This window comes from Diospyros lotus, chromosome 13 (assembly GCF_014633365.1).
Source record: "Diospyros lotus cultivar Yz01 chromosome 13, ASM1463336v1, whole genome shotgun sequence".
Lineage (NCBI taxonomy): Eukaryota > Viridiplantae > Streptophyta > Magnoliopsida > Ericales > Ebenaceae > Diospyros > Diospyros lotus.
This window is the reverse complement of record NC_068350.1, coordinates 5,373,730-5,395,664: the sequence shown is the minus strand read 5'-3', so window position 1 is coordinate 5,395,664 and position 21,935 is coordinate 5,373,730. Positions and strand designations below refer to the sequence as shown.

The following is a 21,935-nucleotide window of genomic DNA, read 5'->3' as shown; positions in this document are numbered from 1 at the left end:
TGCTTAGGGGGAGTCTAGGCAGGTTTGTAAACTCCATCACTCACTATATGGGTTGAAGCAGTCTCCTTGAGCCTGGTTTGATCGTTTCAGTGCTGTCATTCAAGGCTTTGGTATGACTCGTAGTGAGTCTGATCATTCGATTTTTTATAAACACGCATCACATGGGAGATGTATATACTTGGTTGTCTATGTGGATGATATTGTTATTACCAGTGATGATCAGGATGGTATTATTCAGTTGAAGAAACATCTTTTCCATCATTTGCAAACTAAGGACTTGGGGTTACTTAAATACTTTCTTGGCATAAAAGTTGGTCAGTCTAGATCTGGTATTGTTATCTCTCAACAGAAGTATGTGTTAGACATTCTAGAAGAAACTGGGATGCTTGATTGTAAACCTATAGATTCTTCTATGGACCCTAATGTAAAGCTCTTACTAGGATAGGGGAAGCCTCTTGCTGATCCTGGAAGACACTGCAGGCTAGTCGAAAAACTTAATTATCTCACTATCACTCGCCTAGATATTTCTTTCTCAGTCAATGTTGTCAGTCAGTTTTTACAGCCTCCTTGTGATAGCCACTGGGATGCGGTAGTCCAGATTCTCAGGTATATTAAGGGAGCTCCAGGTAGAGGACTATTGTATGAGGACAGAGGTCATACTCAAGTAGTCAGATATTCTGATGTTGATTAGACAGGTTCTCCTTCTGATAGACGGTCTACTTCAGGATATTGTGTTCTGGTTGGAGGAAACCTAGTATCTTGGAAAAATAAGAAGCAAGAGATTATTGCTAGGTCAAGTGCTGAAGCAGAATATCATGCTATGGCCTTGGTAACGTGTGAATTTATATGGTTAAAACAATTGCTTCAGGAGCTCAAGTTTGGGGAGATATCACAGATGAGATTAATTTATGACAATCAAGCTGCATTATATATTGCTTCCAATCTAGTCTTTCATGAGAGGACCAAACATATCGAGATAGATTGCCACTTCATCCGAGAGAAGATTTTATCTGGCTGTATTACCACAGATTTTGTCAATTCCAATGACCAGTTAGCAGATGTCTTCACTAAGTCTGTCATGGGTCCTCGAATTGAGTATATTTATAGCAAGCTTGGTGCATATGATATATATGCTTCAACTTGAGGGGGAGTGTTAGAGTTATATGGTTATAGTCTAAGGTTAATCATATGTTAGAGCCCATGGCTCATGGTCCATTGTATTTGTATATATATATATAGGTGTATAGTCTATGAATTTAATTAAGTGGTTTATACATATTACAAGCTAGGTTTTCTTCCTAAGCTTCACATATGATATGTAGTTGTGAATAGGATGTTGAGTGCATGATCGTACTCCATTTCTCAATGGTATAGGCCAATTTAGATCCTCATCAATAGTTGTAATGTTAGAATTCTCACTAATAGTGGTTTTTTCCCTTACCAATAGATCCAAATCCGGGTTAGTCTCTTGATCAGTCCTGGGATATGCTTGTTCCTCACTATCGTTTTGTTTAGACCTTCTTCGAGAACAAACCTAAAGTTCATGAGGATGAGAGGGGTTAGGACTGATAGAAGGATTTAACTCTTGTTCCTCAAGTTGCTATTGTTGCTGGTTAAAAGGAGAATCAGGTTGTTGGTTAGGAATAGATAGAAAATCCAAAAAATGATATTCTTGAGGATCATTTAGAGTGTTCTCCCCCTGAATATCAAATTTGGGATAATAGGGTTGATGTTCAAAAAAGGTGAACATGAACAAAGGAGGAACAGCCAAAGAATTTTTTGAGGAATGTGGGAAATAACCCGAGTGTGAGGGAAAGAGGTAAGGAGAACCTAACTTGGAGTTTGATGTTTGAGAATCCATGAGGGCATTCTGTTTATAAGATAAGTGGCCATAAGGATGGTCTCACCCCAAAAATATTTAGGAACATGGGTGGAAAATAATAAAGATCTGGCCACTTTTAATAGGTGTCTATTCTTGCGTTCTGCAACCCCATTTTGTTGGAGTGTATCAACACAAGAACACTGATGAATAATGCCTTGATGTGAAAGATAAGTACCAAGAATTGAGCTGAAGTATTCTTTGGCATTATTGGTTTGTAAGATCTAAATTTTGGCATTAAATTGCCTTTGCACCATTGAATGAAAAGTTTGAAAAATGTGACCAGCTTCAAATTTTTCTTTCGTAAGAAAGACCCAAGTAAGACGAGTGTGATCATCAATAACAGAAATGAACCAATGAGCACCAATAATATTTTTAACCCTAGAAGGCCCCCACATGTCACTAGATCAAGGAAAAAGAATAGGATGGAGAGTAGATTTGGCTAGGATAATTGTTCCGAACATGTTTACCCAAGATGAGTAAAGTTCGGATGTTTTAATCTATAGTGCCATAACATCATTACACTACTATTATTAGAATAAAATTTAGAGAGACATACAGGGTGTTGAGTAGAGTAACAATTGTTGGGATGAACTTGATTATTCCCTGAAGTAGTCTCTTTAAGAATGTAGAGTCCCGAACATGCTTCAACACTGCCAATCGTCTTCCCCGAAGTCCAATCCTAAAATTCACACACATCCTTTGAGAATTTGACAACACAATCCAGGTCAGCAGTAAGTTTACTAATTGATAAAAGGCCGCAGTCCAAATTAGGCACCAAAAGGACCGATTTGAGGGTAAGTCCCTTAGATAGAGTAATAGAACCTATTCTTGCCACATTTGCCAGCGAACCATCTACAATTTTTACCCTCCAATCTTTCTCACATAGTTGAACATTGGTTAGCAGTTTGATATTCCCAATCATATGATCAGAAGCTCCTGAATCAATAATCCATATAGTAGATAATTCTCTATTAGCAGTGCAACCATGTGAGAAATTACCTTTGTGGGCTATTGAACCTACTGCCACTATAGAAGACGGAGAGATCTATGTCTTGCTAAACATATTTTACAGCCATTCCATCTGTTCTTTGCTTAACAGATTAGATGTTGAGACCGTATTGGTCTCCTCCGTGGAGGCTAGGGTGCCTCTACTCTTCCTTTCATGAGCCGACTTCCAATCTGATGGCTTGTCGTGAATGTCCCAGCAAGTATCCCTAGTGTTTCCTGTCTTGTGACAATGATCACACCAATGACGCCCCTTCTTTTGTTTGAATGTTGTTGGATTGCCTCCTCAGGTGAATAAGGCAAAATGCTCTAGATTTGGGGTTGTGGGTTTTAGCATGATCTTCAACCTACTTTCCTCCCTACGAACCTCAGCAAATGCCTCTGTGATACTTGGTAGAGGCTTTGTACCAAGAATTCTTTCTCTAACTCCATCTAGGTTTTTGTTCAAACTTATGAGAAACTTGTATAACCTCTTCTTCTCCACAATCTGCTTGTATTTTGCCGAATCTTCTGTACGCTTCCATTGGATAGTATCACATTTATCCAATTGAAGCCAATACTTATTCAGCTGTTGAAGTACTGCGTGACATGGGATTCACCTTGCCTTAGATCATCAAGCATACTCTCTATTTCAAACAACTCAGAGGTATTCTCAATGTGCGAGTAGACTTCCCTAGCAGCCTCCTAGATTTCTTGTGCAGTGTCATATAACAGAAAATTTTCACCTATCTCATTAGTTATAGAGTTAATAAGCCAAGACATTACCATATTATTCTCAGACTTCCAAATCCAAAACTTTGGCTCTTCTTCCCCTGGTTTGCTTGTGGCTCCAGTTAAGTAATCATCTTTCCCTTTGCTACATATGAACATCATCACTAACTGTGACCACTAAAGATAATTCTGACTATTCAACTTATGTCCAGTGATTGTTGTTGTCAATGGTTCCACGGCTGTTGACTAGTAAGGGAATAATCTCAGAGGACTAGTTGCTCTTGCCAGCCATGATGTAAAATATCAAGTCTGACGATTGTAGGAAGAATGGACTGGAAAGAAAAATGGGGTTGTGTGGCGGCTAATGCCTAGGGTTTTACAAGAAAAGAGAAGTTCTGCTCTGATACCATGCAAAAAAATACTTAGGGAGAAGAATAATCTATCTTGTTTATTCGAGTATGGCACATATATATACACGAGTATAAGACATCTATGAAGTGTAAAAGTCTATTCTAGTTTACAAGATATCTATGCTATCTAATAAATACAAAATAGCTATCTCTAAAATTTAAGAGTACAATTAAATCTAAATGAATTTTCTTGAGTTATCTACTCTCTTCCGTGAGCTTTATCTTTCCTATACTTTTGAAACCTTATCTAGCAACATTCCTTGATCCTTTTATCCTCCCGATTTCTTCTTAGTCTCCACATGTTATAATTTTTTTTTCTTTTGTTGTTCGTATGTATTGTATGAAACACTATGTTGTTAATTTTTTTATGAGTATTGTCAAGACATGAGAGAAGCACAACCCTTTGCATTATGTTGGTTTATTTTTTTTAATTTGTCAATAGTAGCACTAGAATGTGTGAAAGGAATATTGAGGCTTTTCTAATTACAATGGAATTACATTAATGATCTTAAGTCCTTACCTATTTGTCTTAGTAATAGATGAACTCGCCAAACATATTCAGGCAGAGATCCCACAGTGTATATATTTGCAAATGACAGTGTATTGGCGGATGAGACAAAAGAAGGTACGAATACTCAACTCAAGATACAGAGAACACTTTAGAATGTAAAGGTTTTAAATTAAATAAAATAAAAATAAGAGTGCAAACGATGTTACGATAAAATTAGAAGACTAAATCATACTAAGAAAAGACCAATTTTGATATCTTGGATCAATCATCCAAAAAGATGAAGAGATTAACCAAGATGTTATCCAAAAATTAAGGCATGATTAGGGGTGTGTAATCGGTTATAACCGAACCGAACCGATCAAAAATTATGAATCGAACCGAACTATATGTAATAACCAAACCGAACTGACCGAGCCACCCCAACTAACCGAGCCACCCCAACTAACCGAACAAACCGAAGCCTAAACCATACTTACCGAACCGAACCGAGAATGAACCGTAAACGAACTGGAACACAAAACTAACCAACAGACTGCCTTCTTGTTGTCGCCGGCCACATAGTCGGCCGGTGATTCCGATGATCGGAACCGATCATCGGATTCCCCCAACCACAATGACCCACATACCCAAAAATTAAAAGCATCTAATGGTTAGATTTTAGTAGATCTAGGTTTCAAACTTTCAATGTAAAAGACATAGTTCTGAAAGGCGCGAGGCGCAGCGAGGCGCAAAGGGTCCTGGAGCCTGAGGCACGAGGCGAGGCGCGCCTTTGCGAAGCGAGGCTCACCTTTTAGAAAAAAAACTAAAAATCTTGTAAAATCATAAAAAACTATCAAATTATCAATAATAACACATGCATATCATTAATGTTTCATTATCTTCAAATTCTAAACTAACAACATCAAAGTTAATTCATTCATCATACAATTTCTAAACTAGAAACATCATCAAAGTTCAAACTTAAAGTCTCAAACTCAAACAAGTACCAACCATCATGCAAAGTTCTAAACAAACATATAAACACTACAAGTCCACAATCAATAAAGAAGTTTTAATCATCATCATCATCATACCCTTCACCAAATTGAAAATCATCATCTTACGGTGCCATATTTTGCTCATCCCTGATTCCCTGTTATTTTTCTTCTTTTGCATGTACTCTCCAATCTCTTGTTTTATTAATGGAGGATATTTTGGAATAGCTTTAGTATTCTCCACAATCAATAAACACTACAAGTCCACAATCAAGAAAATGCTTTCATTTTGAAAAATGCTATTTTTCTAGGTCTGGAAGATTAGCGCATTTTTTCTAAGTCTGGAAGATTAGGGCATTATAAGGAGACATATAAAAAAATGTTTTCATTTTGAAAAACTAACTCCCGGTATTTTGATAGTTAATATTCATTGTTGTTAAAATGATTTTTAATGAATTTTTCAAAAAATAGTAGGTATGTATTTTGGGGGTGGTAAAATCGCTAAATCCTGAATTTGTACTAAAATCAAAATTCTATTTTCTTATTGTTATGGATTTTGATTTTTTAGATATTTTTATTGAATCCAAATGGGGGGTACTTTCTTATTTACATTTATGTATTAAAGTAAATGGAAGGTAAAATATAAATAAAAGAAAATGTGGACATTTACTTAAACTAAAGAAATGTAAATAAGTAGTGATGTATACATGCTGAAACTGAGAAGAGGGGATGCTGGAGAGGAGAGAAAGAAATGATGCAGGCAGGATGCAGGCGCGGTTTTCATGAAGCGCGCCTAGGCGCGCCTCAGCTCCTCAGTGCCTCACCTTGCAAGGCGCGCGCCTTGCAGAAACCGCCTCGCCTCAGCCCAGGCGAGGCGCCAAACTGGCGCCTTAAGGCGCCTTGCGCCTAGGCGCGCCTTTAATAACTATGGTAAAAGAGAAGTTGTACCCAGAAAACTTACCTAAAAACTATCGGCGTCATCTTCATCTCTGGCCATCAGAAGCAGCTCGCATCGGCGTCATCTTCGTCTTTGGCCATCGGCAGCAGCTCGCATCGGCGTCATCTTCGTCTCCAACCTTCGTCTTCGTCTTCGCCATCGACGACGACGAGGGATGGTGGAGGGAGAGAGAAGAGATGAAGAGATGAGGTGGCCTGATCTACGAAGCCTCGAAGAGCCTTCGTCTTCGCCATTGGAGACAGCAAAGGATGGTGGAGGAAGAGAGAATGGACGAAGAGATGACCATGAGGCAGCATTGCCGCGCGACCAGATCTGAGATCTATGAAGAGATGAGATGAGGTAGTGCTGCGGCCGGCCAGATCTCAAAGAGAAGAGAGACGAAATGGCGAGAGAGAAATAGAATCTTAGAGAGAGAATGACGAAGAGAAGAGAAGACAGTAGCAGACATGGGGTGTCGCGCCCGCGTGAGGGAGGAGGGGTCGGTTCGGTTCGGCAAGGGAGGGGTGCCGCGCCCACGTGAGGGAGGGGGGGTAGTTCGGTTCGGCAGAGAGGGGGCTAATTGCTACTCGGTTCGGTTTGGTTTTTCGGTTATTTTTACTAAAATAACTGAACCGAACCGAATAACCGATTTTTAAGGATAAAAATAACCGAACCGTTTCTTTTGAAAAACCAAACCGAACCGACCAAATTTGTCAATTCGGTTCGGTTAGTTTGGTTTAACCGAACTTTTGCTCACCCCTAGGCATGATGGTTAAAGTGAAATAGTGTAAATGGAGTTTGATGCTAAGATGGATGTGTAGTCTTATAAGAAAAAATAAAATTAGAAATGAGGTTATTTTTAATAAGGTCGGATGGCTTTTAAGGTTTTGTCATGTGAAAAGAAAACTAACAGAGGCTCCTATGAGGAGAGTTGATGAAATGGAACATGCAAGCACAAGAGGCAGAGAAATATCAAAATATGGGCCTCACAGAAGATAAAACAATGAATAGAAATGAATGCAAGGCTAAATTCAAGTAACTGACTTTACATAGTGAGATAAAGGCCTGGCAGGTTGTTTTGTTTGAATCTAAAAATATGTTATATATGGTTGAGATGATGGCAAGTTTAAGAAAGGAAAAAAAATGGATTTAGACTAGATCTAGATTTCTGAGATCCAAACCCATTAGGATCCAAATCCATGAGATCCAGACCAAATACATATGGATTTGGATTGGATTGTTACTTAATGGATCTGGAGTGGATTTCACCTAGATACAAACCATTGACAGGCCTAGACTAAACAAAGACCATCTGAATCGAAAGCATGGTACATAGATGCATGAGCACATACACCAGGACATACTTGAAAGTAGTTAAAAGGGTGTATGCCCCAGATGAAGGAAAGCAGTAACTTGCTGGTAATTAGGCATGGAAGAGGCACAAATTGTACTTACATGGAAGATGGCAACTGCTTTTGAGAGCAACATTCTAGTTTCCCGAGAAGCTATTTTGCCATTGAGTACCCTCCATCTCACATCAAAGTCAGAAACCATATGTGGAACTTTGTCCTCATGCTTCTTCTTTATGACATCCAACAGAGAATCTTGGATCTTCTCTTCTCCACAAGTTAGTAAATTTTGTAAAGCAGAATAGGTCATCCTACAACCCATGCAACAGAACCACTTTCCCTTTGGCAATTTCTGTTTTAAGCAGCTCCAAATTTTAGTCCAGAAATAGAGAAGCAGGTGCTGTCAACAAAAAACAGAACCTGTGGAAAGAAAACAGCCAACTACGAGAAACAACATATATGCACACACCTTTAGATCGGCCATTTTATGTTCCTTCAAGCAGCCGACATGATATTCTTTCTCACACTGGAAAGGAAATCAGTACACACTACTTTGTCAAGAACAAGCACAAATACATTCAGAATAAGACACTAACTCAAATGACAAGAGAATGTACCTGATCACAAACTATAACAGTCTGTGGGCCAAATCCAGATTTGGTAAAATCAGAACCTCTGCATGTAGGAAATTAAAGACATTACCCCATCAATAAACCAAAAATATGAGTTACTGAAGCACAATTTTCAAACTCATGGAGAGATTCTTCAAACTAGTTTCTCTTGCATAATCTAACCATTACCTGCACAAAACACATGCAATGACCTCAGCATCTTCGGGATTTTTGACAATTCTAATACAACGTTTCGTTATTTCTTCAATAGGATCAATTCCTGAAACCCGTCCAGCTGCTACAGCATTAGCATTATGCTCCACAAACTTTTCTCTTTGGAACATATTCTGGCAATACTGGCAGTACCATATACCATGAGGAATGCTTGATAGTGATGCACATTCTGCATAGGAAAATAAGAACGCACATTAAATTCACGCAAGTAGACCACTACCATGGAATGAAAACTAATTTACATAGCCAACTCGCTAGGTGCACAAAAATGGCAATCAATCAAACAATCAAGTTAACAAATGTAGCACATATTTATTGGATCATTCTTAAGTTCTCTTATAGCTGAATGCAGAAATTCTTTCACAAATTACTAGGCCTGAAAAAGGGCTGTAGTGATAGACTGGTGACAAGTCAGGCTTTTTATATCATATACCTAATTTTGATCTTGAGGTGAAGAAATGGAAATAGTCTCTAAATAATGATTCTTGGAGGAAGTACATTGCTCAGAATCAGAGCAATGCTTGGAAACAAACAAATGGAGGAGTGGTTACTGTAGACATAGTTCCATGTTTACCATAGACTGTTAAGGTCTACCATTGCCAAAGTGTGGAATTGTGTTGGTTCAAATAGAAAAATGCATCTGACATATTATGTGATAGTAAAATCCCACTAAACCTAAAAGGGAAATTTCATAAGATAACTATAAGACCAACCTTGTTGTATGACATGAAATGTTGGGAGTAAAGTACCAACATGCGCAAGATGAGTGTGACGAAGATAAGGATACTAAAATGGATGTAGGCTCATACAAGAAAAGATAAAATCAGAAATAAAATTAATCATACTGAAAATAAGATGTGGGAGACAAGATAAAGATGATTCAATTATATGAGAAAAATACCAATCGAGGCTCTTGCGAGGAGAGTTGATGGTTTGGAACAAGTAGTTAGCAAAAGAGGTAGAGGAAGACCAAAAAAAGCTTAGTGGGAGACACTTGGTGGGATAAAGGTGTCACGTACTTAGGCTATAAGGCTCTTACAATGGAGGGGGGGATTAGCATAGCTGATGGGGTGTTGTACCTGGCTATAGCATTACAGTTGTACTTGGAGATTGGTAGTCGTTTTTGGCGCCAATCTTTTGCCGAGGATCAGTATAAAAGGATAGACCCAACCATTTCAAATCATTGAATACAATTAAAGTGATCTGATTTCCCACCTCCCATTCTCTCTCTCTCTCTCCTCCCCCCCCCCCCCCCCCTCCCCCTCCCCCTCCCCTTCAATTCTCTACCCTCTCCCTCTCACTTCCCCACCAAGTTCTCTTCTCAAATAGTTGAGAATTCTCTGTCAGATCTAGGATCTAAAATTCTAGTATCAAAGCAAGTTCTTAGCCGACGAATTCTCCAAGCAATTAATCCACCATGACCGATGGCACCCAAATGAAGCAAATGGAATCGCAATTGCAGCAAGTCACAGCGACAGTGGCGGAGATGCAGAATTGCATGGGATCCATGGAGGCAATGATTGGATTGGTGGTACATAAGAAATCAGATGCTATTGCGGAGAGTTTGCGCGGACATATGCACAATCATATGCAGGAGGAGATGCGGGAGCAAAGCAACATGTTGCGCGATCAAATGCATCAATTAATGATCATGTTTTCCAGCCAAAATCAAGTAAGAATTTCACCTGATTTGCCCCTAGAGATAGGCTAGAACCAATTCTTCCAGGAATTGGAACCAACAACAAGATTATCGGATCATCAGAGTTTGACGTTGAATCGGCCAAAGTGGGTGAGAATGTGGTAAAGAGGCAACAAGAGACACAAGTTACACCCCATCTATCTGGTTTCCTAGTACCAAAACTGGAATTACCTTTGTTTGAGGGACAAAAGCCATGATGGTGGGTAAGGCAATGCGAGAAGTTATTTAGCATCCACCAGGTTGCCAAAAGCCAAAAAGTGGCCTAGCATCCGCCTATCTCAACAACATTGGGGATGTGTGGTTTCAGGGATGGTCTAGGATTAGAGATGGCTGCAATTGGGATGAGTTTGTCAAGGGGCTGTGTTAGAAGTTCGGAGAGAGTGACATGATGGATATAGAAGAAGAATTTAACAAGTTGAGACAAGATGGAATAGTGCAAGAATATCAGCTCAAATTTAGGGAGTTAAAGTCACTTAAGTTGTGTCGTAACCCATAAATGACCGAGGAGTACTTCGTATCAAGTTTTGTAAGTGGCTTGAGAGATGAGCTTAGGCCAACGGTGAAGACGTTGAAGCCTAAGACAATATAGGAATCAGTTGAGGGGGCTTCTTTGCAAGAGCTATTGATGGAAGCACTAATGAGAAAACAAAGGGTGTAGAGTAAAGGAGGCAATCATGGGCTAATGCAAATCGAAGGGAAGGTGTAGGGGAAGGAATTCCTTAAATTCCTTAAAACAGGGGCAGGATTCAAATATCAAACAACCCCATCATCAACCCCAACCCTGCAACAAAAGGATAAACTCATAGAATAAAGGAGACAAGCTAGTTTATGTTTCTAGTGCGGGGATAAGTACTCATCAGGGCATCAATGTAAGAAGCAGTCACTTCTATTAGAAGGGGAAGAAGATGAAGGATATACCAAAGAAGGGGGCTGGCAGTAGCAGAAGAAATAGAGGAAGAGGATAATGGAGCAATATCCTTGCATGCAATCAAGGGAATGGCAAGTAGCAAGATAATCAAAGTAGAAGGGAGAGTGCAAGATAGCACACTGATAGTTTTGATTGATAGTGGAAGCACTCACAGTTTCTCATCAAGTTTCATTGATGAGGGGACAACTAAGAAGATGAAGTGTAAGTTGGCTAGTACACAGCCACTATCAGTAATCATGGCTAATGGTAATAAGGTGGTGAGCAAATCCGCTTGCATGGGCTTTTGTTGGGAAATATAGGGGGAGACCTTTGAAGCTAATGTTATCTATTTGCATCAAGTCATAATGTTATCTATTTGTTAGTGGTCGAGGGTCACTTGTTGGAATTTCCAATTCTGTTCAATCTGCAACTGGTTCACCTTCATAAATCACTGTTAGAGATTAACACCTTCAAATGCCTAACCACCTTCTAGATGTTTAGAGTCACTGGAAACACCGCCCAGCCAAGTCACCTTCAAGCCTTCTCAATCTAGACTTTAATCACTGAAACGGATTTCCCTACCTTCAACACGAATTGAAACCACAACCGTGTAGCTACCGCCCAATCACCGTCCAACACCACTGTCTTTGCTGTCAATGGCCGGAATCGGCTCTACTCGCTATTGCTGCTGATTCAACAATCGCCTCTCGCCGACTCCTCCTCCTCACCCAATCACCAACCACGAGCTAGAGGACCACCACACTCCTTGAGTTCACCTTGATTGACAAGTCCTCGGAATCCAATTATGATCGCGGTAGGCTCTGATCGCACCACCGAAATGGTTTGACTCTGTAAACTTGTCAATTCTTTGTTGTTTCCAGAATCGCGTCTTGCGACTTGTTCCTTTCCGCCACCAATCACCGGTCAGCTCCGACACCTACCATGGATTGGTGTCCGTCGCAGCTCCGAAATTTTATCGTAATTCAATTGGATCTGCCTGGCTTACTCGTCCTCAATTTCGAAACAAAATCACTAGAATCTTAGCCGAACCAATCCACCTACCTCTCCTTCATATCTGAGTTGACACTCACCCCCTCGCACGTCGAAATCGATTCAGAGATTCAACCGGGAATCTTCTGGTTGTTTCTCTGTCACAAATGCACAATTTATCGAAATAGTCGGAGTTGCACCGGAAGAAGAAACTAACGGCTTAGGGACTACTCCAAGAGTCACCTCTACCTCGTTTTCTCATTTGCGTACTCTAATTATCGCCTAGGCCTCCTTTCACTAGAAATCACTTCCAATTTCGAGGATCCGACGCTTCGTATGACAGCCTGTCGATATCCGTCAGACCTTAATAAATGACGAAAATCGTCGAGGAACGATGTTCTAATACCAATTTGTCACATACCTAGGGTTTAGCCTAGGGTCGGATTGGCAATTGGAAGGATCTAATTGAATAAAGCTGAGAACAGAATGATTGGAGAGGGAAATGGGGGAAGAAATTAGAGGGAAATGAGGGAGAGTTGCAGAAGGGAACGAGAGGGAGAATGGGAGAGAATTCTAGAGAGAGAGATGAGAGATTCAATATTAATTCAAGCATAATCCCCTCCTCTTACAGTAGCCCTTTTATAGGCAAATTTGACTGCTAACTAAATCATAACAACACCCATGTGCTCCTAACAAATTGCAAATATCTCCTAAGAAACTATTATAAGCCTATTACAATATTGCCCTTCTATTGCTCCTAAGGTTATGACACTATGGAATTCAACCATTAATTGGAAAACAAATTTGCAATCTGTGGTGACTCTTTCAACCACTGAAGCAGAGTATATAGCTGTTACATAAGCTATTAAAAAAACCCTATGGTTGAAAGGTTTAGCTAGTGAATTGCTTGGGAAAGATGTAAAAGCAACCCTAATGTGTGATAGCCAAAGTGCTATATACTTAACTAAAAATCAAGCCCACCATGAAAGAACCAAACAACATAGATGTTAGGTATCATTTTATCATAGAAATTCTTGAAAAGAAAGAAATTAATCTAATTAAAGTTGCAAGGGAAGATTAAGCAGTTGATATGTTTACCAAAGCGGTTCCCATATCCAAATTGCATCATTGTTTAAGGCTCCTACAGGTATCTCTATGTGAATGAACAAGTATGAATGAAGGTCCTAAGGAGAGCATATCATTTTAATCAAGCTTGGGCAATACTAATGCAAATAGTGGAGATTTGTTATCTATTTGCATCAAGTAAGCCCAAAAGAATCAGTGAAGTTCAATCAAAGCCTCAAGTGATAGTTGGTTAGGTTTTTTTTTCCTAACGATAACTAACGAGGGGTTATAGTCGGTAATGTCCATGTATTGTCTTGTAATGTTCACCCTATGGTTTATAAATAGAGGGCACAGATAGTCGTTTAGATCATGGAATATACAAGTGCAATTGTGAGAGGAAAGTCTAGTAGTGATAGCCTTTGTAATCTCTGTGGAATTTATACTCGTGAGAGACTGATCTGTTGTACTGTTTTGTTTAAGATTGGAAAGAAGATTGCTCTCGGAATTTAAGGCTGGCTGTAGGATCATCAATCATTTGATGATCTGAACTAGGATAAAATCTGGTGTCTTGTGTGATTTGATTTATGTTCTTTTATTTCGACTCTATGTTGTTTTTTTATTCTATATTGATCATTCGCGCATGTGTGTGTTCTATTAAAGCCAACTTGAGTGCATTCCAGTGCTCCCAAGACAATAGTTGATTTAAGATTACTGAAGCTTAGAGGCTTCCACATAGTATTGGGGGGTAGATTGGATGAAGGGGGTAAGTCCGATCAATTTTGATTTCAATAGGATGGAAGTATTCCTTGAAAAAAAGGGCTGGAGGGTGGTTCTCCAGGGAAATATGGAGAGGGGGCTTGCAAAATGATCAAGGGAAAGAGGTTGCAACAATTGTTCAAAAGGAAATTATCCCAAGTGGCACAATTGTTCTCAATTGAAGCTAAGGAAGAACTAGAGACCTATGGGGAACTAAAGAGGAAGTGTATGATGGTCGCCCACAAATAGCCTCAAGTCTCATGGCAAGTACATGAATTGGCCCTACTAGATATATTACTAGTTGAATTTTAGGACCTTTTTGTAGAACCTAAGTCACTGCCACCTAAGAGGCCTTTGGACCATTCCATACCCCTCTAACAAAATGCTGAACCAATAAACATTCGATCTTATTTACCTTCCCAAACTTAAATCAAAGATTGAAAAGCTTGTGAAAGACATGCTAAACCAATCTGTTATATCAATCCATGGCTCTTTTGCCTCACCCGTACTTTTGGTCAAAAAGAAAGATGGTACATGGCATTTCTGGGTTGATTACAAACAGCTCAACGCCATCACCATTAAGGATAAATTCTCAATTCCTATCATCGAAGATTTGCTAAATGAATTTAAACATGCCTCAGTATTCTTCAAATTGGACCTAAGATCCAACTATCATCAAATCCAAATGAATCTGGCTAACATACCAAAAACAACTTTCAAGACACACCATGGCCACAATGAATTCATCATTATGCCATTTGACCTTACCAACGCACCAGCCACATTCCAAGCTCTCATGAACCATATATTCAAACCCTACCTCAGAAAATTTGTATTGGTATTCTTTGATGACACCCTAATCTATAGCTCTCCATTCTACCAACACCTTGAGCATCTTAAAACTACTTTTGAGGTCCTTAGGTTCAACTAGTTGTACATCAAACGGTCAAAATGTGCCCTTGCACAAAAATAGATGGAATATCTTGGGCATGTTTTCCAGTGCTGGAGTTGGCATGGATCCCAAGAAAATAGAGACAATAACTGTCTAGCCTAAGCCCACCAACATTAAGGCACTAAGGGGATTCTTAAGGCTCATTAGTTACTATAGAAAATTTGTAAAGAATTATGGGTTGATCAGCAAACCCTTAACAGAACAATTGAAGAAAGATGGGTTTAAATGAGATCTCAAGGCAAATGAGGTGTTTGAACAACTAAAGAAGGCGATGAGTGAGCTGCTAGTGTTGGGATTATTGAATTTCAACAAGCCCTTCACACTGAAGACAGATGCCAGCAACACTGGGATATGGATAGTCCTATCACAAGGTGGTCGAACAATAGCTTTCCTTAGCCAGGCCCTAGCCCCAAGACATCAAGGGCCTAGCATCTATGATAAGGAGTTGATGGTCCTGATGGCCGTGGACAAATGGAGATATTATTTAGAAGGGGAAGGCAGTTCATAATTAAGACAAATCACAAAAGTCTCAAGTTCCTATTGTAACAAAGGTTGCACACACTTACAAAATAAGTGCATGGCCAAGTTAATGGGGCTGAACTACATGATACACTTCAAAAGAGGAAAGGAAAATGTGACAGTAGATGCATTGTCCATCTATCAAGAAAAGAGTATGTCAGCAGCTATCACAGCAATAGTACCATATTGGTATCAAGAAGTGACGGATAGCTATCAAAAAAGGGAGTGGGCAAAGGTGTTATTGGAACAGCCAAGCATTCATCCTAATAGCTGACCAGGATATACGTTGGTCAACAAGTTGATGAGGTATAAGGGACGGCTAGTAATTGGGAAATGTGAGACAATGAAGAATAAGATCCTTCTATCTTTGCATGGGTCACCGCTTGGAGGACTCACAAGTATACAAAATATCTATTGGAAAGTGAACCAAATATTCTACTGGCCACAGCTAAAGAAATATGTGATGGAGAATGTGATGAATTGTGACATTTGTAAGCGATGCAAACACGAGGCAGTAGCTCACCTAGGCCTCCTACAACCCTTAGCCATTCTGGAAAATGTTGCTACGAACCTAACAAGGGGTTGCTGCTATAACTACTCTAACAAGGGGTTGTTGCTATAAGCTGTTAGGGAGTTATAAGGGTTAGCTAAATGTTGTTAGGAAGTTGCAAAATAGTTAGAAGAGAACCTATAAGAAGGCTGGTGTAATAATAGAAGGCATCTTTGGAATAAGAGAATCCTTATGTTTCCCTCTTGAATTCTCCCCCGTTTTATCCCTCTCAAATTCTCACTCTCTCTCTCTTTTCTATCAACGGATTTCCCTCCAAGAACGAGTCTTGAACCGATCTTGGACCGAGATGGCATTCTACCCAGGCCGGATGAAAGGCGAGAAGTTGAAGATAAGCCTGTGTGGGAGAGGGAAAACCAGGTAAGGGGTACTGCTTCTTCAGTTCTCAACCATACACCCATGCCTCAATTGGAAAATCCAATCTTTGAAGGGGTAAACCAAGGTGTTGGATTCGCCGTTGTGAGAGATTTTTCGAATTTTATCGGATTAGTGAGGAGCAAAAGGTATCCTTGGCAGCAGTGTATCTCAATGATATGACTGACGCATGGTATCAAGATTGGAAGCAAGTTAAGGGTGGGGCAGTGACTTGGCCTGAATTTTCAAAAGAATTGTGTGGTCGGTTTGGTGAGTAGAGTATGGCAGATGTGGTTGAAGAATTTAACAAATAGAGGCAAGAAGGGTCGGTTGAAGACTACTAAAAGAAGTTTGAAGAATTGAGGGTGTTAGTGAGGTTGTCTCAACCAAGTTTAACTGAACCATATTTTGTATCTAGCTTTATTAGTGGGTTGAAGGATGAATTACGATCTATGGTTAAAATGTCAATGCCTACAACAGTGGAGGCAATTGGCATTGGCATTGGAGGCAAAACTACAAGAGCTTACATTGGAGGCAATTGGCATAAGTACGCAATGGGAAAAGAAATTCAGCCTTTGCTTTATCAACCATTGGAAGGGAATCAAGTACATGTGAATTCTAAGGTCTATCCCAACCTGATGCAGCCAAATCAATTACTATGGAGCAAAGATGAAAGCTGGGATTATATTATAAGTGTGGCGATAAATTCAACCCTGGCCACCGAAGCAAAAAACAACTCCTTAACATGGAAGGACGGGAGGACAAAAACGAAGAAGAACCAACTAGAATTGGGTGAAGAAGGCGGCATAGCTGTTCTAAATTCTTGGGGACAAGAATTTTCTTAAGGAGAGGGGAATTGTTACGAACCTAGGGGTATAAGGGACAATTGGGATATAACTACTCTAACTAACAAGGGGGTGTTGTTGTAAGCCGTTAGGGAGTTATAAGGGTTAGCTAAATGTTATTAGGAAGTTGCAGGATAGTTAGAAGAGAGCCTATACAAAGGCTAGTGCAATAGTAGAAGGCATCTTTGGAACAAGAGAATCCTTACGTTTCCCTCTTGAATTCTCTCCCATTCTATCCCTCTCAAATTATCTCTCTCTCTCTCTCTGTTCTATCTTTCTTCCATCTCCTTCTTTCTCAACCTATCAATTCTTCTTCCACATTATGTTCTTTTCTTGGTAATTCTTCAAGAATTACTTAATTGACTGACCCTCCAATTGAGGTCGTGTCACATGCACGGACTAATTTGACTATGGATTTCATAGAAGGCTTACTGAGGTCTGGAGGAAAAGATTGCATTCTAGTGATGGTTGACAGATTTACGAAATTCAGTTATTTCCTAAGCCTCTCCCATCTTTTCACAGCATAGAAAGTGGCTAGAATCTTTTCTTTCTAGATAATGTGGTTAAGTTGCACGGGGTACCACACTCCATAGTATCTGACAGGGATAAGGTGTTTACCAGCTTGTTTTGGAAGGAGTTACTATGAACTATGGGCACAAAACTACACGTCTATTGCCTATCACCCAGAGATAGATGGGCAATCGGAGTGAGTCAATCAGTGCCTAGAATCATACCTAAATTGTCTATGTTTTTTGCAACCAAAGGGGTGGCATAAGTGGATATCGTTGGCTCAATGGTGGTACAACTCAAGCTACTACAGCTCAATCAAGATGACGCCATTTGAAGCCTTGTACGGCTACAAACCAGCCCTATTACTAGCTATTGGGGGGCAGTCCACAATGGCAACTGTTGATGCCTATATGCAACAAAGGAAGGATGTCCTAGATATGTTGAGGACGGAATTGGCGAAGGCATAGAATCAGATGAAGCAAATGGCAAACAGGAGGCGTAGTGAGAGAGAATTTTTAGTAGGAGAGGAAGTATAGTTGAAATTGAGCCATCCCAACCTAAGGACCCTAACTCCAAGTATCTAAATTGAGCCCCAAATTCTACGGGCCTTATCCGGCTCTTGCAAAGATAGGACAAGTGGCCTACCGATTGCAGCTGCCAAAGGGGTCTCAAATCCACCCCGTATTCCATATCTCCCTGCTCAAGAAAGCTATCGGGACACAGGTGGCCAGCCAAGCACTTCCTCCTAGCCTCAAGGAGGAGGTAGACATAGTGACCTCAACCGCTATCCTGGATAAGTATATCATCTACAAGCAAGGAGCTCCTCTCACCCAAGTGTTTGGTCAAATGGTCCTCCCTCCACTCGACAACACCACTTGGGAGTATTTGCCCGATCTCCTCAAGCAGTTTCCTAGCACTGCCAATTTACTGAACATTTCTTGAGGACAAGAAATAGCAAAAGGGGGGGGAGGGGGGTAATTAGCATAGCATAGCAGATGGGGTGTTGTACCTAGCTATAGCATTACAATTGTACTTGGAGATTGGTAACCATTTTTAGTGCCAATCTTTTGCTGAGGATCAGTATAAAAAGGACTGACACAGCCATTTCAAATCATTGAATACAATTAAAGTGATCTGATTTCCTGCCTCCTATTCTCTCTCTCTCTCGATCCTTCCCCCCCCCCCCCCCCCCCCCCCCCCCCCTCAATTCTCAAATTCTCTACCCTCTCCCTCTCACTTCCCAGCCAAATTCTCCTCAAATAGTTGAGAATTCTCTGTCAAATCTAGGATCTGACAAAATGTTTGATATGTTGTTGTTGTGTTGTTTCAGTTAATGGCATTACAGAAATTACAGCCATGATTAGAGATTGTTGGAATACTAGAATTAATGCAACCAACTCCACCTAGTGTGATTAACTATGGGGATTGTTATTTTACTGTGTTGTTTTGGTTAGCTTAGAAAAAAAAAATTTTCAGACATTTTCAAAAGAATAAAAATTAAAAATGTGTGAAATTGTTTGGAAACAAAAAATGAAATCTACATAAATATTTATTCAGCTCCAAAAACAACCTAGAAAGTGAGAACAAATGGTTACAGAATGGGGTCACATGTTTAAGCAAGCTGTTTAATTGGTCAAGCACCTTCTAATGCATTTTACAGTTGCCCAAGACATCAGCAACCTTATATTAGTACTATTTTTCTCCTATACAAGTGTATAAAAGAAAGGACAGTAGAAAAATCTGTTAGACTATTTTGCATGGAGACCATCAACCAAAAGACTACAGACACAAATAAGAGGGTTGTCCTCTCTTACTTTTATTTTAATTTTTGGTGCACAAGCACTCATGACTCAATTTTGACTAACCTTTGTTTCAAGTTCATGCTTGATCAATGAGGAGCTTGAGCTGAGCACAGATTACTGTGGTTTTATTGTGTTAAAGACTTATGTTGTGTAACAAGAACATGAAAGCTTCTCACGGTGCAGACAGCTTGATTCATAGTGTTAGAAGAATGATTCCTGTCTCATTCTTTTAGTTGAGAGAAGACTCCCCTCTATCAATTCTTTTGTTCATCTCTTATATTCTCTTATATAAATTGATAATTTCTATTCTAGTTCACAAGGTTTGCCCCTTTCCCAAAAGTTTTGATATGATATGAGCTACTACTTATTAAAGACCTAAGAAGAAAATTAAAAAAAAAATTACTTGCTTAGTTGTGGAATAACACTCACAAAGATGCAAGAACTGTAGTTGTAGACGGAGGGGGGGGGGGGGGGGGGGAATGAAATCCTAATGAGAAACTTTTCAGATTAAAAAAAAAACCTTACATGTCTTGCATTGGCTTTCTTCTCCTTTCATCTCTTCCTCAATTTTAAATCTTATTGAACTTACTAATATGTATGATATAATTTTTTTTATTCACAATTTTATTCATATAATGAAGTAGATGACTTTCTAGATATTCCTGATATTTTAAAAGCAAGCTATTTCCTCAGAATATTTCTTAGGGTTTCAGCGTGTTTGGAAGAAACATCAGGATTTCCATTTTCCAATAAAGTTTGGGATCATTTTCTTAGAAAACAAATGTGTTTCAAATATTTCCATGGAAATGAAACAAAACTTTTCTAATCCACAACCATAGTTGTCAAAGGTGAGCCTAGGCTCAAGGCTCAGTTGAGGGTGCCTCACTCTATGAGGCACTCACACCTAGGCACTCACCTTTTGCTCCTATGTATTTTTTTTTTTTTAACTTTTTGATGGATTTGTTAGAATCTAACCAATAATAACCAGAAAAAATTAAAAGAAATTTGAGAAAACAATAAAACACCCCATTATTCAGTTAAAATAGCATTGGTTATTTGTTATTTATGATTTTATAAGTTTGCATTTACCTCTTTATATGAATATATTGAAAATAATGATGTCAAGTATTTTTATAAAGATTTTTTAAATGTGCACCTTGCATCCAAAAAGCTCATGCCTGCGCCTTGTGCTTCACATGCAAGCTCCAAGCACTCTTACGACTCAATGCGCCTTGAGCCTTTGACAACTATGACCACAACTAGCAATATACTTTATATGCATCTCAACAATTCAAGTTCACGTTTCAGATGAAGTTTTATCTGGCTCCTTTTAACACCAGTAGAGGCCACATATGAATTTAGGAGCTAAAACTTTCTTTTAAGTTCTAACAAATGAACAAATGAAAGGAATAATTGGGGGGGGTGGGGGGGGGGTGGGGTGTTGCACCTCAGTTTGCATTGGCATCTTTCTATCTCCAGTGTCTTGCATCAAGTGATAACGACATAACAATGTTCAAAAGAAAATGGTTGCAGAATCGAAGCTTGTGAATTTTGTTAGGACCATATGGGAACAAAATAGAATACATGAATAGTAAGCCATGTTTCATCTCTTTTGAAGTGATATTACAATGAGAACAATAAAAGAAAACAAAATTAGAACATGGTAAGAAATTCAATATTGCTTAAGTACATAATTTAGTTTCTTTCCTTAAATTTTTAAATAATATGGCACTAACATGGCAGATAACGAGTGCAGTTCAAAAACTGTAATTAATATAACTGAAACTAATGCATTGATATCAAAGAAAAACCTTGTTTTATGAATATTTGTTAAATAGGGGATGGCAGCAAGTATCTATGTATCCTATTTGAAAGACAGAAAATAAAGGACTGTATAAATAAAAAAAAAATCTCATGTGCACGCTTTAGGGTCATGTTCATAGTTTACACAACAAAAGAACACAAGGGGCAACACATTTCTATCATTGTATAATCACCAATATAGATTTGCAAAATAGTATGTATGCACAGACAGTACTAAGAGCAGTGCATCTGATGGACAAGATAACAACTATCATTATCTGTGGAGTTTAAATCTTACCTATATGGAAGGCCCTTGGACATCCATCACAAAGCAACAGATTCCCACCATCAGCACATATGCTGCATAGATCATCATTCTCTTTGGAAGGATGCTTGCGACCTTTCAACAGAGATACTGCATATTCGTGGAGAGACACCCCATTTGAAGTGTAAATATATCCGTAACTGTGAAATAACACGGACAACATTTAGAAAGGAGGACAAAGAATTACCAGGTTGAATCTGGAAGCTGCCAAAAAAA

At 39.2% G+C, this 21,935-nt stretch overlaps 1 protein-coding gene across 4 annotated transcripts in view; it reads right to left on the bottom strand.

Annotated features, from left to right (window-relative positions):
* Window positions 1-21,935, bottom strand: part of LOC127788352 (increased DNA methylation 1-like) — a 54,334-nt gene that overhangs the window by 17,579 nt on the left and 14,820 nt on the right. For all 4 annotated transcript variants that reach the window (XR_008020335.1, XM_052316522.1, XM_052316523.1 and 1 more), the window contains 5 exons: window positions 21,693-21,859; window positions 8,580-8,793; window positions 8,397-8,454; window positions 8,249-8,305; window positions 7,886-8,131 (listed from right to left, as the gene is read on the bottom strand). Coding sequence is in view for 3 of the 4 variants with exons in the window: in XM_052316522.1 (XP_052172482.1) it covers window positions 7,886-8,131; window positions 8,249-8,305; window positions 8,397-8,454; window positions 8,580-8,793; window positions 21,693-21,859 (742 nt within the window). In the remaining variant the exon portion in view is untranslated. The remainder of the gene's footprint in view (window positions 1-7,885; window positions 8,132-8,248; window positions 8,306-8,396; window positions 8,455-8,579; window positions 8,794-21,692; window positions 21,860-21,935) is intronic.